At 47.9% G+C, this 16,727-nt stretch overlaps 1 protein-coding gene and 1 long non-coding RNA gene across 4 annotated transcripts in view; one reads left to right on the forward strand and one right to left on the reverse strand.

Moving 5' to 3' along the window:
* The window catches only part of ZNRF3 (zinc and ring finger 3), a 157,485-nt gene that overhangs the window by 122,845 nt on the left and 17,913 nt on the right, over positions 1-16,727 (forward strand). Inside the window, exons 1-2 of one of the 3 annotated variants that reach the window (XM_058693160.1) lie at positions 12,312-14,046; positions 14,375-14,437. The exons of 1 other annotated variant lie outside the window; for it this stretch is intronic. In XM_058693160.1, the coding sequence (XP_058549143.1) occupies positions 14,402-14,437 (36 nt within the window). In that variant the 5' untranslated portion in view covers positions 12,312-14,046; positions 14,375-14,401. One more of the 3 variants, XM_058693159.1, reaches the window with a different exon arrangement.
* On the reverse strand, positions 7,564-9,779 carry LOC131490623 (uncharacterized). Its single transcript, XR_009251155.1, has 2 exons — positions 9,663-9,779; positions 7,564-8,304 (listed from the first exon to the last, which is right to left on the reverse strand). It is a non-coding gene; the product is annotated as an uncharacterized LOC131490623 (long non-coding RNA).

A 16,727-nucleotide genomic window follows, 5' to 3' on the forward strand; every position in this document is an offset into this window, starting at 1 on the left:
GTTTTCCAGGCAGAGATCTGTGGGTTTGCTGGAGACCGAAGAGGTGAGGCATTGGCTATTCAGAGTACACCTGCTCTGTGTTCGAAGTATAAATCAGTTGCCAACACTTCAGTTGGAAGGTTTAAAAATCCACATTTCTACCTCCTCTTCGAAAGTCAGAAGACCTGGCAGCACTGGTGCCCCACTCCTCTGGTGAAGACGGCCTGAGCCGTGTGCCAGCTGCTCCCATCAGACAGGCGTGTGTGGTCTCGCCTGCCACAGACCCCACCGTGCTGCTGTTCCCCTCACACCACGGCAGCATATCCACGGCCATCGGTCTTACGCCTGGCCTCTGTGGGCAGAGTTTGTGATCTCCATCGTACGATCTTAAGCTGCTGGTACAGTACCACCACCGGGGTTGTCTCTGGAAGGCTGAGTGAATCAAGTGTGAGCACAGATCAATGTTGTCTGACAGTCAAACAATAAATACGAAGCATGATCCAAAATGGGTTGGATTAGCAGGCTTTTATGCCTCTGATTTGTGTCAAGCACTGTAAGACCAAAGTAGGGTAACCATATTGTCATTCAAAGTTAGCACACGTTTGAGAATGGAAAGGGGATGCCGTGATTTTTCGTTATGGTAAGCAAACAAGGGTAGAGCAGGGCTTTCCTGTGCACGTGGCCATCTTAGGCCTATGGGACGTGAAAACAGGATGCTTATATTCCCATCAACCAGGGGGAGTGAAGTGAGGGTTCATAAGAGGGGCTCACATGGAGGCTACAGTGGTATAGAGATGGTTCTGGAGAACTTGGGCAGGCTGTGCGCAGAAAGGCTTTTAGGTGGGTCCTTGCATGAGAAGGGCGTTGAGAGGTAAAGAAAGGTCCGGGAGAGCAATTAAGGTAAAAGCAAAAAGGTTATTGGGTGTCTTGATTTTTCAGAAATAGGCAACTGTGTGGCTGGAGCACACAGTGCTTGGAGGCAGGCAGTGGGAGAGGGGTTAGACCAGGTCGACTATGTCTAAACTAAGCTGATTCTTGGACATTAAGGTAAGGAGTTGGGACTTGACTCTGAAAAAGGCAAGAAGGTAACTCTTGGCATTATGTATGGGACGGACTGGAAAAAAGACTGGAAACAGGGAGGTGAAAGGAGAGAGCCTACTTGCGGGTCATCTGTGGAGGGTGGATCTGAGCGACCTGGATGTGGAGGGGGGAAAGAAGGGTCTGGGATCCCATGATGACAGTTCCGTTAGTGTGAGTCAAGTGGTGCAGGTTTGAGAAAAACTTGGTGACCGGTTTCAACTGTGCTGAATTGGAGTCCTGGAATTCAAGAAAAGGGTCAGGATTGGAGATGACGTTTATGAAGCCATTAGGTGGGAGTGTAGGTTCAAACCAAGAGCCTGAGTGAGCTTGTTTAGGAAGAGAGTGGACTAGGAAAAGGGGGCCAGCACGCGACTCCAAGGAAAACTTAAAGTAAGGGATGAGGAGGGGGGGAAATCAAAAAAAGAGACTGAGGAGGAGTTGAGAGAAGTGTATATATAAGCAGGATCTTAGTGTCTGGAAATTTCCAGAGGCAAGCAGGGACCATGTCAGCAAATGGAACCTGGATATAGAGAAGGAGAAGCAGGCTCACGAGCACAAGTCCACGTCAACAGGGTTGTGGAACGGCACGGAGGACAGCCTGGGTGAGGTGACATGACCCTGTGGAGCATTCATTCAGCACAGGTATGTTGTCTGAGTTTGGCTGCGTAACAAACTACCCTGAAGCTTAGTGTCTTAAAAGCAGCAATCATTTTCATTTGTTCTTGATTCTATGGGTCAGCTGAGCAGTTCTTCTGGTCTGAGCCAGTTTGCTCACTCTCTGGTCTGCTGGTGGTTCATTAGGGCCTCACTTGGAATAGTTGTGCCCTCGTGACATGTGGTCTCTCCTCACCGAGGAGGCTAGCTCAGACTTCTTCGCATGATAGTCTAAGGGTTTCCAGCAGCAAAAGAGGGCAAGCCCCAGGCACAGGCACTTACCAAGCCTCTGCATGCATCAGGTTTGCTAATGAACCATTGGGCAAAGCAAATCACATGACCAAACCCAGATTCAAGGACCAAAAAAGATGCTCCACTTTTTCTTTTTCTTTCTTTTTTTTTTTTTTTTTTTTTTTTTTTTTAAGTTTATTTATTTGAGAGAGAGAGGGATCAGGGGAGGGGCAGTAAGAGAGAATCCCAAGCTCTGTACTGTCCATGCAGAGCCCGATGTGGGGCTTGAACCCATGAATCATGTGATCATGACAGCCGAAGTCTAGAGTCAGACATTTAACCCACAGCCACCCAGTGACCCCAAATAAGCTCCACCTCTTGAAAGGAGAAGTATTGTGGCCATTTTTTTCAGTCTACCCTGACAGGTGTGAATTTCTTGTAACTCTTGGCAGGAGGAGCTATTTGATACTTTGGTGTAACTCTCCATTGAGCCAGGAAGGATTGAAGATCACAGTGGAGCAGTTTAAATTCTGATGACCCATCTAATTATGGAGGATATTTGTTTCAGTTCAGCTCCAAACGAAAGCCCAAGTGGAGGGGAAAACAATGACACTCGTATTCATGGCATCAAGCTAAATAAAGCAATTACTAAAGACAGTTCATATACCCAGTTCAAAACTCAAACATAAGTTCCCTCTCTCAAAGCAGCTTTGTCCAGGGGCGCCTGGGGGGCTCAGTCGGTTGAGCGTCGGACTTCGGCTCAGCTCATGATCTCACGGTTCGTGGGTTCGGGCCCCGCGTCGGTCTCTGTGCTGGCAGCTCGGAGCCTGGAGCCTGCTTTGGATTCTGTGTCTCCCTCTGTCTCTGACCTTAACTCACTTGCATTCTGTCTCTGCCTCTCTCAAAAATAAATAAACATTGAAAAAATATTAAAAAAAAAAAAAAAAAAAGAAGCAGCCTTTGTCCGATTGGCAACAACCAACACCTTTTAGTGCTGTTACTCATTTAGGACTAGATCATTGAACAGTAATCACAGCTGCCATTGGCACCTGCCATGTGCCCAAATTATGCCAAGCGCTTTATACCTCTGAACTATTTGATCCCTTCAACAACCTAATAAAGTCCTATCACTGTTCCAGTTCTACAGATCAGGAAACTGAGGATCAGATATGAAGTGACTTGCCTAAGGGCATCAATTTAGTAAGAGAACCGTGAATTTAAAAAAAAAAGCCTTCAGGCCACTGGTTCCCCCAACTGTGGGCAGCAGTAGCAACTGCAGAGAGACAGAGACACACACACACACACACACACACACACACACACACACACACACACGCAGTCCTGATCATCTTTGTGTCAAGGTAATTTTCTCTCATGGATACTGACCTGGGATCTGCCTGCTTCCCAGAGTCCATGCAGGCACTGTGCTACCAGTCTCCCTTTCCCATTCACCCAGCTTCGAGGGGGATTGGTTTTAGAATACTGAAGACAGTTTTAGAGTATCAGAAGGAGGTATTATCTGCCTCAGTCTGGATAGTTTTTTAGACCAGCGTTAGAATTTACCTATATTAGCTAAAATTACCAGCATCACGTGGTAAAGGGTTCTTTGTGTCATTAAAATTTTACTTTTAAGAAGTTAGAGGAATCATGGGAAAAAATATCTGTGGATTCTTCCCCCCATCTATTTTTTTTTTTTAAGTTCTATATTGAAGTATAATAGACCTAGAATAAGCAGGACATATTTAAAGTGTATAGTTTGAGGGGCACCTACCAGGGTGGCTCAGTCAGCTAAGCGTCTGACTTCCGCTCAGGTCATGATCTCACGGTTCCTGAGTTCAAGCCCCCACACTGGGCTCTCTGCTGTCAGCAAGGAGCCCACTTCGGATTCTCTGTCCCCCACCCCCACTCATGCTCTCACTCCCTGTCTCTCAAAAATAAATAAACCTTAAAAAAATAATAAAGTGTAGGGGTGCCTGGGTGGCTCAGTCAGTTAAGCGTCCTACTCTTGGTTTCAGCTCAGGTCACGATCTCACGGTTTGTGAGTACAAGCCCCATATCCTGCTCCACGCTGACAGTGCAGAGTCTGCTTGGGATTCTGTCTGTCTCTCTCTCTCTCTCTCTCTCTGCCCCTGCCCTGCTCATGCTCTCTTTCTCTCTGTCTCTCTCAAAATAAATAAACTTAAAAAATGGATGTTATAAATTCTTGATAAAAAAATAATAAAGTGTATAATTTGATAAGTTTTCACATACACACACACCCCTGTCATGAAACCATCACCACAGTCAATGTACTCTATCATTCCAAAAAGTTCCCTCCTGCCCCTTTGGAGGCCCTCCCGCCCCTCCCCTTTGTTCCTCCCCAATCCCCAGGTAACCATTATTTGCTTTCTCCTACTGTAGATTAGTTTGAATTTTATAGAGTTTTATATGAATGCACTCATGCAAATATGTACTCTTTAACCTCATTTCTTTCACTCAGCATAATTACTTTGAGATTTATTCGCGTTGGTTGTATGTATCTGTTTATTCCTTCCCATCACTTTTTAAATGAGAAAAGGGCACACTGCCTTTTTTTTTTTTTTTTTTTTTTTTAACTCTGAACTTGGGCCGGGACTATTGAAGTTACCTACAAAATTGTACATTAACCAACCAATACCAGTGACGAGTTAATCTGTAACTTCATCTGTTAGATGTTAACGTGAACCCCCAACCTAACCTCCTCTTGACTGTCAGGCCCTGATCCTGGGCACACTTTCTCTCCAAGCTGGGACCCAAGTAGGGTTTGGGGCTTGGGGACGCTGAATATCTCTTAGTCTTGGCTGGTCCTGGTCTATCATCGTATCTTAATGTAGCATATCTGCATGACATCACGAGAATGGGGCTATCTGTATGTGTGGTGTGAACAGCACAGTCACAGGGGCTGGGTGCTCTGTGCCACTCTGTGTTTTAGAAGTTTGAGTTAGGCAGATGTCCTAATCCCAGCATAGCGGGGAACACTTAGGGGCTTCTGTTATTATTCAAAAGGACTCACCTGGACAGTGAACTCAGTACATTTGGAATTATCTGAATTTATACTTCTTTTCAAGACTCCGCCTCCTTTCTAAACTCCTGTACACCTGTCTGCTAGCAAGTCCATTATAATCAAGCCTTCTTCCTTTCACAGGTCAGTTTTTTAATAATCCTCTCCGTAAATGCTTGGCTTCGGACCTCTCGGCACAGGAATGTTCTAGTAACAACTGCTTAAAATAATACGCAAAATATTTATGTTCTTAGTAATGGGTGCTAGTTAAATATATCTTTCCGTTATTTTTGGAAAACTAACATTGGATGCCCCTAAGTTTTGATTTTTCCCCAAAAAGAAAAACTTGGACATGGCAAAACTTAATGGACGCTAAAGAAGTATGGGGCAGGGTTGACAGGATGCAGTCGGCTCTAAGTTGAACGCCCTCCACTGCTGCCAGCATTTTCTGACCTCGGGAAGTCACTGCATCCTTTGCAAATCGAGGATGTGGGACTAGGTGCTCTTTAATCCCATTCCAGGACTGAGAGGCACTTAATCGATTCCGATGGACCATAGTCGAGGTCACTGTTGCCTAACAGGCCCCCTCTGTCCCTCTGCATGAGGACTGCAGTGACTCTTCAGCTGGGCCTCATTGGCTTCGGGGGCCAGGAGGCAGGCTCGCTCTCTCTCTCTCTGGATTTGGCTCACTGGTCTTTTCGAACGTCCCAGACGCTGGAGGGTATGCAGTTGGACTTGTTTAGCCTCAGAATGATGCCAGCCGGTCCCCCGTGCCTGCCATAGTTGGGCTCCTGTCGAGCCAACACTGCCATATTCTGTAACAATCTGCTTGTTTGGGGGGTTACGGAGCACTTGCCGTTTTAGCTCTCTCCACTCCCCCAGAAACCAGACTGCCAAACTCCTGGATCATAAAACAAAGCGTAAGCACCTGGATCATGACCCAGCTCTTTTCCTGTTCTTCTTTTGAGACTTCCCCAACAGGAAAGGCTCTGGGTAATTGATAGAGATTATCCCTGATTCCCTTAATGTAACCTTTTTACTCTTTCCTTTTCCTGGGATTAAGCTGTTCCTTTGCAAGAAGTCCTTTTCTTAATGACACAGTCATAGACCTGTTATTGACCAAAGGAAGCGATCCAGCCCAACTCCACCTTCTGTGGCTCATGGTCCCTTTCTCCTCTTTCATCCTAGGGACTTTTAAAGTCTTTAACTGGGTTTTTCAATTTTCTGCACTGTTAAAGTTTATCCAACTATACTTTAAAACTAATCTGCTTTCTTGAAACAATAATTGCCCCTATATTTATAGTTGGATATGAGTGTTCGTATGGAATAGATGTTCTAGAATTTGCTGCGCGAGGGTTCTGAGGCAGCATGCCGGCACTGCTGAGTTGTGCCGTCGACCGAGTGGTAAGTGAGGTCTGACATAAAGTGGAGACACGAGGACCCTGTCAGCAGGCACCGTTTTTCCTCCTCCTTCTCCTCCTCCTCTCTCTTTTCTTCCATTCAAGGAGTATTTCTTGCTGTGCATACGGGTCCCTAGTGTGATTAGTGGCTCTCCTTGAGAAGAAGGACTAGATCTCTTAGGATGGCTCTTTTCAGCATACGATGGTACCATTATGGTAGGGGTTCAACAAGTATGTGTTAAATTAATAAACCGTAGGAAAGACAGTCACATTAGGTTTTTTGTCTGGAAGTACCTAGCCACCCAAATGAACCTTATTTGCAGGGGTCAGGGAACCCTTTCCAGAGAAAATGGAATTTTGGTCAGTGATCCAGAAATGTTAGTAAACCATAGGGGCTGTGTGTGAATGCTGTGTTGTATACCAGAAACTAACCTGGGGGCATGCTGACTGCCACCGAGAGAAAGGCTAGTTAATAAATGGTGGCCAGTGTTTACACTGTGGCCTTGTGCGTGGACTGTAATGTATAGTCCCCATGTAACCAAGCATTGCCTTTTGTGAACCTCTTCCCTTCTTGGTCCTTGGTGTATCTGTAGGGTCTGCAAGGCTCAGCCAGCACCTTGTGTGCCCAGCTCCTGGCCTTCCCAGCTCCTTCCCTTCTTCATTTGGGCAGCTTGGTCTCCATGAAGTACTTCCTGACCACACCAGCCCCGTTACATCCACATCCACATCCACATCCACATCCACATCCACATCCACATCCACATCCACATCCAAGCTCATCTATTCCAGACCTGATTTGAGCACCCTTCAAGGTGGCCCCACACTGTTGAGCTCTGGATTCATTTGTTTCCCTTGCTAGAAACGGGTTAGCTCCATTTCTCTAAGCTCTGCACAGGCAAGGACTGCGCTCCCCATATTGCTTTGTAGCCCAAACAGAGGGACGTGGATGGGACTTCAAACAGGAAGCAGGAAGTACTATAGCTGCTGCCCCTGGGGGGTGCCCAACAGCATCTTTTCCCTTCACCTCTTGTCCGTTCTTGGCCTGAGAAAGGCCACCTTGGTGCCTGGGTCAGCTTTTCTCCTTCCCCTTCTATCATCACCACCATTGTGGTGACTTAAGCACCAGGACTAGAATGCATTTGGAAGAAATAAGAGTATAGTTTTCATGGCCTTCAGCTTGTTGGCCTATAGAGATGTGACTATAGGACTTGTTCTTTTATTCAGACATTAAGACAAGGCCTTCCTGGGTTTAACTCCTGTTATGTTTTACAGACTAACCCGTGATCTCAGCTGGTACATCTGGTATCTCCTCTCCACACTCCAGTCCGTGTCACTAGAATTGTTCCTAATAGCAAATGCTGTCATCATTTACTGGCAGAGACGTGGATGTTAGCTGGGCAGTTGGCATCCAAGTTCTGTGACTTGGCTAACTCAGCCCAGAGTGTGTTTGAGGGCTTTAGTTCAAGAAAGGATGTGTTTTGTGAAGAAAAATGGGACTTCAACTTGAAAATGGTGTCCCTGGAATTCATATCTTTCAGAACTTTTGTCATGCTGTTATCTCAGAGGACACTTCTGGAACTTGCATTCTGTGGCTCTGTCCTGCCAGGGGGTAGACACCCCTGTTTGAGGTCCTGGGACCCCTGTGGAGTAGAAGCCAAAGGTCTGGACCTAAGGAGCTAGGAGAACCTCTACTGTGAACCCCAAAAGCTTGCCCCATATGGGATAGAGACTGGCTCTTGTGCCCACGGCCCCTCCCCACAGCATTTGCTGCCTGCCGGATTCCAGGTGCCAGTCTAGGGGCCTGTGATAGTCACCGCCTCTGAGACCTTTGACTGTGAAGGACCCAGACTTCTGCGTTGGGGGAGGGAGGTCTCATTCCCAGAGCCAGATCACAGGAAGCTCAATTGTTGATTGCCTTGAAGTACATTCTTCTTGTTAAGTCTGAGGTAAAATAGCGTGAGTGGGTTTCTAGAAACCAAATAGTATAACTGAGAAAGGAATCTGGCAGTTCTGGGAGGGAATGATGAGTTGGAGTTAAGCACACTCCCTGCCACCCTCTCTCCTCTGACCTCCTTAGGGTCTTGGTCCCTGTGGTTATTTATCTTAGCTATGCCTACAGATCAACCCAGAGAGCTTTCAAACCTCCGGAGGCCAGGTCCACCTCCAGCCCAGTGCCCCTCAGTCTCTGGGGAGGGCTGGGCCCCGGTATTTTTAAATAGCTCCCCAGGATATCCCAGTATGCCTCTGGGCGTCTGACCGCCTTCCGCCTGCTTTGTGCCATGGCATCATTTCTTGCCCCCAACTGTGACGTTCCTGTGTGTATGTGATGCGCGGCAGAGACACATCGACTTCCAGAACCTTTCAAAGGTGGAGTCTCTGTGACTCCGCCTGCCGCTCTGTGTGGGAACTGGGCTCTCTCTCCTGGAGAGAAGAATCCTGTATGCAAACAGTCAAGGGAGGGGCCAGGTGCCCACAGGAGATACACATAGTGCATGCGTCTCAGCACTTGCCAGTCGACTGGCATCTTCTCATCTAGTCTCCTGACCTCTCTCAACAATCGTGAGAATACGTCCTGTTAGCATGATCCGCATTGAACAGATGGAGGAAGCACAGAAAGGTTGTCAAGTCTGCCCGCAGTCACAGCGCTGGCAAGGTGAGCCAGGATTTCAGCCCGAGCTGTGTGAGGTGACAGCTCCTCCCCCTGCCCTTGCCCCTTCCCTGATCGGCCCGTCCATTCACGGGTCACCTTCAGGCTGTGTTCTTCCTCCTGGCCACCTTCGTTGGGGGTGTCATCAAACTGACTGCTCCCAGATAAGACTGGTGTGACTCAGGGTGAGGGGGTTGGGACTCTGCCCTTCTCTAGAGAGAGGGGTTTGGTTCTCTTGCTGTTGTAAGTGATTCTGGTGTGAAGTTGAGAGACAATGGAGCCATATCATTCCTAAATTCTGCTGATACCAAGTCACAGATTCAAGGACACAATGTGACAGGGCATATGGGGAACCATTTTGGAACCACCTTGGTAGATCTTTAAGAAGTGTACAGAGTAAAAGTTGTATTGTTTGGGAGCTCGCGTTGACTAGAATGGCAATAAGAAATAGCCCCTCTGAGAAAAAAAAAACATGAGCTTTCAAGCAGCTAACCCTGTACAACAGTAGAATTTTCCACCCTGCCACCTCTCTTTACGTTGACTATATGAGCTGCATGACATTTGTAAAGAGAGTTTTAAAGATGAGGGAGTCCAAATGGGTTAGGTAAGAGCTATCTGGATGCCTTGTAGGATTGGGAAATACAATACTTACATAAGCTATTAATGGAATACTTGGAGATTCAGCATTCATGTTGATATATGTGCACACATTTCTATCACACTTGATTATGGAAAGCCCTAGGATAACCACAGTATTTCTGTAGCCTGGGATTACGGAGAGGATGAGGTCACATGTCACCTCTCTACTTCGTGGCTTTGTGAGGTCACCTCTGAGCCTCTAGCTATAAAATGGGAGTCAACACTCCCTTGACTACAGAGTTGCATGCCATTTGAAAGCACCTACTGCCTTGTCTGATGCATAATAGGTGCTTTGCTCACTTTTCCCTCTTGGAGTCTGATGCTTTGGGCCAGTACTGTCCTGAGACCAGGCAATAAAGGCCCTGCTTCTGAAGCTTCTGCCCACTGGGTGAAGAGTCCAAGGGAAGCCCCCTTCTATAAACCATTCCCAGGATCCCAAATTCCCCCAAGATGAGCCAGTGCTGGCTTCCAGCACCTGGCAGACCTCTTGTCCAGGACCATCCTCCTGGGAGCCGACTCCCCTGGGATCCTACCCCTCTTCCCAAGGAGGATAGACAGACCTTAGCCTCGAGGCTGGGGTGTTTATGCCCATGTGTACAAGTCCTCTTGAAATGCAAGGTGGGTCAGGAGTTGGCTTTCTCCACAATGACATGTTCTGATGAGGAACTCCAGGGAGTTAGAGAAATCTCAGTTGAACCTGACCTTTTGGATCTTTATGAAGGTGTACATAAAGATAGAAGGGTGGCATATATTTTATTTTGTGGTTTGTTGGATCTTGTCCCAACTCCCTCCAATGTTAGGAGCAAGCCTGCCTCAGGCATGCAAACATTCTTTCATTCAGATTCTCTTCCTCTTAGTACAAATAAGAAAATCATATAATCAGAGTAATCTTGTTTTTTCAAACAGTGTACCACCTAATGGAGGAATTCGCTAACACTTTTCCTTTGCCCCATCGTTAAGTATTGCCCGTGTGCTGTTTAGATAGCTTCTGGACCTCCACCAGTCCAACTGAATCAGAAGAGGGGCCCCAGAATGTGCATTTTTGACAGCCATCCCAGGGGCTTCCTGCAGTTTGGAGCTCAGTGGCTCTCAGCCCTACCTGAATTTTAAAACTAACTAGGAAACTTTTAGAAAAATATTGCTGCCGGGGCTCCATTCCACAGAGATGAAATCATCATCTCTAGGGGCAGGGTATTTTTTAAATCTTCCCCAGTTGCCTCCTCAGTGGGCCAAGGTTGAGAACCAAGTCTGCCCTGCTTGATGGCTGCAGTAGCCAGGAGCCCAGCCCTCAGCCCTCAAAGAGTCTGCCCTCCACCTCTCAAGGCAGAAGGGAGGCTGGGGGGGTCTTCAGACTTTGTAGGCACTGTTGTTCCTTGTTAAGCCCAAATACGCCACCCAATTAACTTGCCAATGATTATTAAACAAGTGTTACCTGTCATATGCAGAAAAGGGAGTGGTCCTGTTTAAATTTTCTAGTTGTTGACTTTGTAAGATTTGGCCCTGAAGTGGGACTTCTGGAAACTCAACCCAAGATAGCAGCTAACAAGTTCTTCCAAAAGTTTCTCTGCCAGGCGTAGACATCTCATCAAACAACCCGACTGCAGACATTTTTCCATAACATCCCTTCACCCAGCAGTGGCCATGGAAAGGAGGGTGTGGACAGGCTTCCTGGGTTGGGGTGCTCCTTGTCAGGTGTGAAAACAAAGAGGATCATTGTGTTTCTTGGAACTGGTGTAAAATGTCTATGTTTAAGATTAAGATCTGGGGAAATGCATTTTCCGTTTGAACCCAGCATTTTCTGATTGTGAAGAGGGTACCAACCTGTGCAATGGCGCCGTGACATGGCCACGGACTCCAGCCTTTTCTGATGATTCCTTTAATTAGGAGAAATTAAGTGGGACTGCTACATATTTGGGGAATAAATAATACTATTTAAACGGAGGCAGCCTTAACCACTAACTTAACCGCTGAATTCTCGCTGCTACATACCTCCTAAATAGATCAGCATAATCTTAACTAGGACTTAAAATGCATCCTCCTCGTTCTGGAGCTCAGAACCAGCAGCCCGCAGGAGCCTTTGGAGGCTTAATGACTTTAATTAAGGCGAGAAATACCTTCTCCCGGTGGGGAGGGGCGCGGCCAGCCCGGTAGGGTCGGCGAAGGGCAGATGGGAGCCCGCCCCCAAAGGCCGGCCCTACTGAGTGGGGAGAAGGACTGGGGGGCGTGGGGAAGCGGAGGGGGAGGGACTCTGAAGGAGGGCGTGGAGTAGCAGGGCCAGGGGTTGAAGCTGGAGGGTGGAAGGGAAGGGGGGACCCTGGGGGGAGGCCGCCGGGGCCTCCGAGTTCTGAGCTGTGTTTGTGGCTTCGGCACTTTGATCTCCTGCCAGCGAAACCTGGAAGGTCAGGCCGGGCTGCAGCCAAGCCCTGGAGCGAGGAGTCGGGTGGAGCGGGCAGAGCAGCGCCACCCACCCTCACCACCACCCCCACCCACCTCCTCTCCCACTCCCGGAAAGTGAGCTTGCCTGGCTGCCCGGGCGGCCCCGCCCCGCCCCTCTTTACCCCTCTGGGGCCGTTTTGTGTGTTGATCTCCTTTAGGCAGTGGATTAGGAGCTCCAAATCATGAAAGTGAATAAGCCACACTCCCTGCAAGTTTGGCTTGGTAAAATCATTTATGTTGCATATGCTTTAAAGAAAGCAGGTTATTTTTTAAAGCTAGGTGCACCCCTTCCTCTCTGGGCTGTCCCAGAGCAGCAGGTGGTTGTCTGGTGGTTCTTGTGTGTTAGGGTCCTCTCCCTCCACACTTCTGACACCCGCCCCCTTCTTGGCGCCAGCATTTTCTCACCGGTTACCCATGTGCTCTGGTGTGTGACCTCATTTCCTATGGAACGAAAGGTTTCTGTAGGAAAACAGGGCGCTGGGTGAGACGGGCCCTGCAAGCCCCCTTGCCTGGCAAGAGTATCTATCCCCTGTCAGAGCAGTGACTCATGCATGCTTCAGGGAACAGCAGCTGACCAGAATGATCAAGAGCCTGGTGCCTGGGTGGTCACTGCCAAGCGAAGAACACGGGGGAGGAGGAAAGGAAAAAGTGAGGAGGGAGGGTTTAAAAACCACTCATTGGCCTCCGGAGGGTGGGGCATAAAAGGACCCAAGGAGCGCTGGCTGTTTGGACTACGGTAGGACCAGCAGGGAGAGACCGGTGGGTGTCAGGCCTGGTTGGTCTCCATCGGTGTTCACAGCCCCTGTTCCTCTCCGACCACAGAGTAGGCCCTGCGGCAGTGGCCCCATACCCAGGACTTGTTCCTGGCACCCTGCATTCCTGGCAATGATCTGCCCCAGGCTCAAGCCTTAGGCGGGTGTGCCTCTCAAGCCTGTGCTTTGGTCTCACTGCCCCCAAAAGAGGCTGTCACTGAGTGGGGGAGTTTGGAGTCTGCCACCGGTTCCCCCAGAAAGCCAAGCTTCCGGTCTTCGCACCAGGTGGGGAAGGCAGACTGGTGTCTGCTCACTTCCCCAAGACAGGCCCCTATTGGTACAGGCCATCTGTCTCCACCTGTTTCAGGATGTTCCATAGGTTCCACCAGTCTTTGAGGCTGAAGAAAAGCCAGCGTCCCCTGAGTGATGATGGGAGGGTGCTGTAAAAATCTGCATCTCCTGCCATCTCTTCCTGTGGGTTTGCCCAAGGGTAGTCATTTGGTGAGCGTTTTCCCTTGGTCAGAGTTTTAAAGGACCTTGCCTTCCTCCAGAGAGTGGAAGGAACAAACATTGCAGGTGCACGGGCTTGTTTTCTAAGAGGTTTGACATCAGAGATGTGCTCACACAGGGGCCTGGGGCCTGATAAAGATCCACATTGAGGCAGAGTCACTTGTAGTGGCTGAGGTCGCGGTTGCCCAGAGACAACTATGGCTGCATTAGCACTAACCACCAGTAAGAGGCCCATCAGCAAATGCCACCGCAGGGGATGTGCATGCAGTTAATAAACCAAATCCTGAAAGTCTCAAATGCGCAGAATCTTGAGTTCCAAGGAGATGTGGTAGAGAGCAGACCTTTCTCAATCTGAGTCAAAGGAAACCGGAGATGAGGTGACCAGCAGCAAGCTACGGTCTATGCTTGAAGTAGCAGCGACCTAGGTGTTTGATGCTAACCCTGAGGGCAAAAGCTGATCTTTCTGGGTTAATCAACAAACATTTTTTTGGCCATTTACCCTGTGCCAGGCCCTTTGCTGGATTCTGGGAATTCAGCAGGAAAGAAGTCTGACACATTGGCCGCCCTCTAGTGAGGAGGCACTTTGAGTAAACAATTGCAGTGTGATGTCATAAGAGCTGCAACAGTGGGGCACAGTCAGGCCACAGGCAGTAACAGTGTAAAGGGAATAACACCTAAGTCGACCAAGAATTAGAAGAGGTAAAGGCTAGCTGGTGTTGGGGAGGTAGAGCGTTCCTCAGCATGGAGAACACAGGCCATCAGAGAACTAGTGAGAACTCGGCCTAGTTAGATTCGGGGTTGGAGTGTGGAGTTTACCATAAGCAGCGGAGCGGTCCTGGCTTTCCCTAAGAGTAACACAGTTATCCGAGGAGAGTGGTCCAGGTCAGAGCTGTGATTTAGAAGAGTCCCTTTACTGCTGGGTAGAGACTACACTGGCCGGGGGGGGAGGGCCAGGTGGAATGGGCTAGAGGACCCCCAAGGGAGAATGTTGTTGTGACTCACATGAGAAGTCTGGTGTCCTGGACAGGGTGGCATCAGTGGGGATGGAAAAGCAATGGATGGATTTGGAAGATGGAATCAGCAAAACTTGGTAAGCAGTTGAGTGTAGGGGTGAGGGCAAAGGTTTAACTTGGCCCCTGTGAGCCTAGGTTGTAGGAGGGTAAGGATTGCATGAAGGGTAGGCCTGTGGCAAGACGCCATGCACCCATATCGGCCTGAGCAAGAAATGACCCACGGATGCCCAGGACCGTGTGCTCCACTTTGCGAATAGCCATAGATGGAACTTGGGGACCCAAACTGAAGGAGAATGCTGATGCCAAATCATCGGAACCAAGCCCTGGTGCCATTTTGGATTCTCTGCAATAATGGTTTCTGCCACTTTAGGTCACACTGCTCTCTATAAGTGTATCAGAGGAGACCCACAAGTGAACATTCTCTTGGGTAAAAAGAGATCTCCACACCTTCACCCTGCTCCTTGCCAAGCAAGAGCTCTTCTCCCAGGGCAACAGCCAGTGTATTATGACAGACACTTCTAGAAGGTCTTGGCTTGTATCTTTCTTGAGGTGTCTGGCACAGAGTTGGACCTCTTAAGTAGTTGCCAAGTTGAACTATGGAACTGAATGTTTTCATACTAATAGCCATCTCATTTAAATTGCGGTGTATAAACTAATTGTTTTCCAGCTCAAAATGTAGATCCCTGCCATATCCCCCAGCCTCCTACCTGTACCTTAGAGCAAGGGAATGAATAATAAGGGGTGATATTCCACTCTCGTTGGCATACCATGCACCATGGAGCAGTGGGTTCCATTTTTTTTATGTTTATTTATTTTTGAGAGAGAGAGTGAGCACAAGCTGGAGAGGGGCAGAGAAAGAGGAAGATACAGGTTGCAAAGCAGGATCCAGGATTTGAGCTGTCAGCACAGAGCCCAACATGGGGCTTGAACTCGCAAGCCATGGGATCATGACCTGAGCTGAAGTCAGATACTTAGCCGACTGAACCACCCAGGCACCCTGAGCAGTGGGTTCCAAAACGTCTCGCATAGAAGGGAGGGAATGTTGACAGAAGTTGCTACAAAAGGATTCTGTATCCAAAAAACTGGGGAATTCCTGGGCCTCTATCATACTAACATGCTCTGTGGATATCAGAGGTCACTCTAGAAAGCGCAGCATTTCTCAAAGGACCCTGACCAAGAAAATCTCATCCTGTGATATGTACTTTGGGAAAAGCTACAATAGAGACATGGGATAACTGATCCCATGTCCATAATTTCTTACTCATTTGTCCTTGGAATGAAACACTCAGACTTTTCCTTTATTACTCGGCTGGCCTCTGTCTGTACCTGCATTGCTTGCAGAATGCACACTCCTTAAGGACCGGGGTCTGCCACACGCCGCTTACTACTGTATGTATCTCCAGGGCTGAGCACGCAGAGTAACTTGTTAATTGCTACTGTTAAAAAATAAATGAAAAAATAGCACTGCAAATAGAATTAAACTCTGTTCCTGCCTACCATGTTAATTTGTTGAGTGTGGACCATGCCCAGGGCAATCTGCTTTGTTAGGCTTTTTCCGGGGCACACAGACTGGTCAAGGAAGGTCTACCTCCTGGCTCCTTTAGACCCTGAGGGCGGGTTAGCCCAGCACCCAGGCCAGGCATTTACATGTAAGATCTGTGCGCTTTGGCGAGGCAGGACCACTTGTAGCTATTTATTTATTTATTTATTTATTTATTTATTCATTTAATGTTTATTTATTTTAGAGAGAGTGTGTGAGCAGGGCAGAAGAAGGGCAGAGAGAGAGGGAGACACAGAACTTGAAATGGGCTCTAAGGGTCCAGGCTCTGCACTGTCAGCACAGAGCCCCAACGCGGGGCTCAAACTCACGAACTGTGAGATCATGACCTGAGCTGAAGTTGGATGCTTAACCGACTGAGCCACCGAGGCGCCCCTAGCTATTTATTTAAAGCCAGATACCAGCAGAACCATGAGTATGAGAATGTATATATGGCACTGTTTATAATAGAGAAAATATAGAAATCCTGTAACAGGAGACCATCTTAAGCTCTGCTATGACCATATAATGGAAAAATATATGTACCTGGTAAGGAGAATGAACATTTTTTTTTATATCGATGCATATAATATTGTTGAACAAATTGTTGAGTTAAGGGGGGGCGAGTACAGAACATTATATACATACAGTTTATTTAAGTGTTTTTTAAGTGTATTTTGATATGTGAGTATATATGTGCATTTTACTGCTGCTAATATATGGGTTTTTTTAAAAAGAAAACATGGAAAGATATGCCACACTGTTAATGTTATAAAGCTGGGCTATAAGGGTGAGTTATTTTTTGCTTTCAATTTCAATATTCACATTAA

The sequence above is a fragment of the Neofelis nebulosa genome, chromosome 11, assembly GCF_028018385.1.
Source record: "Neofelis nebulosa isolate mNeoNeb1 chromosome 11, mNeoNeb1.pri, whole genome shotgun sequence".
Lineage (NCBI taxonomy): Eukaryota > Metazoa > Chordata > Mammalia > Carnivora > Felidae > Neofelis > Neofelis nebulosa.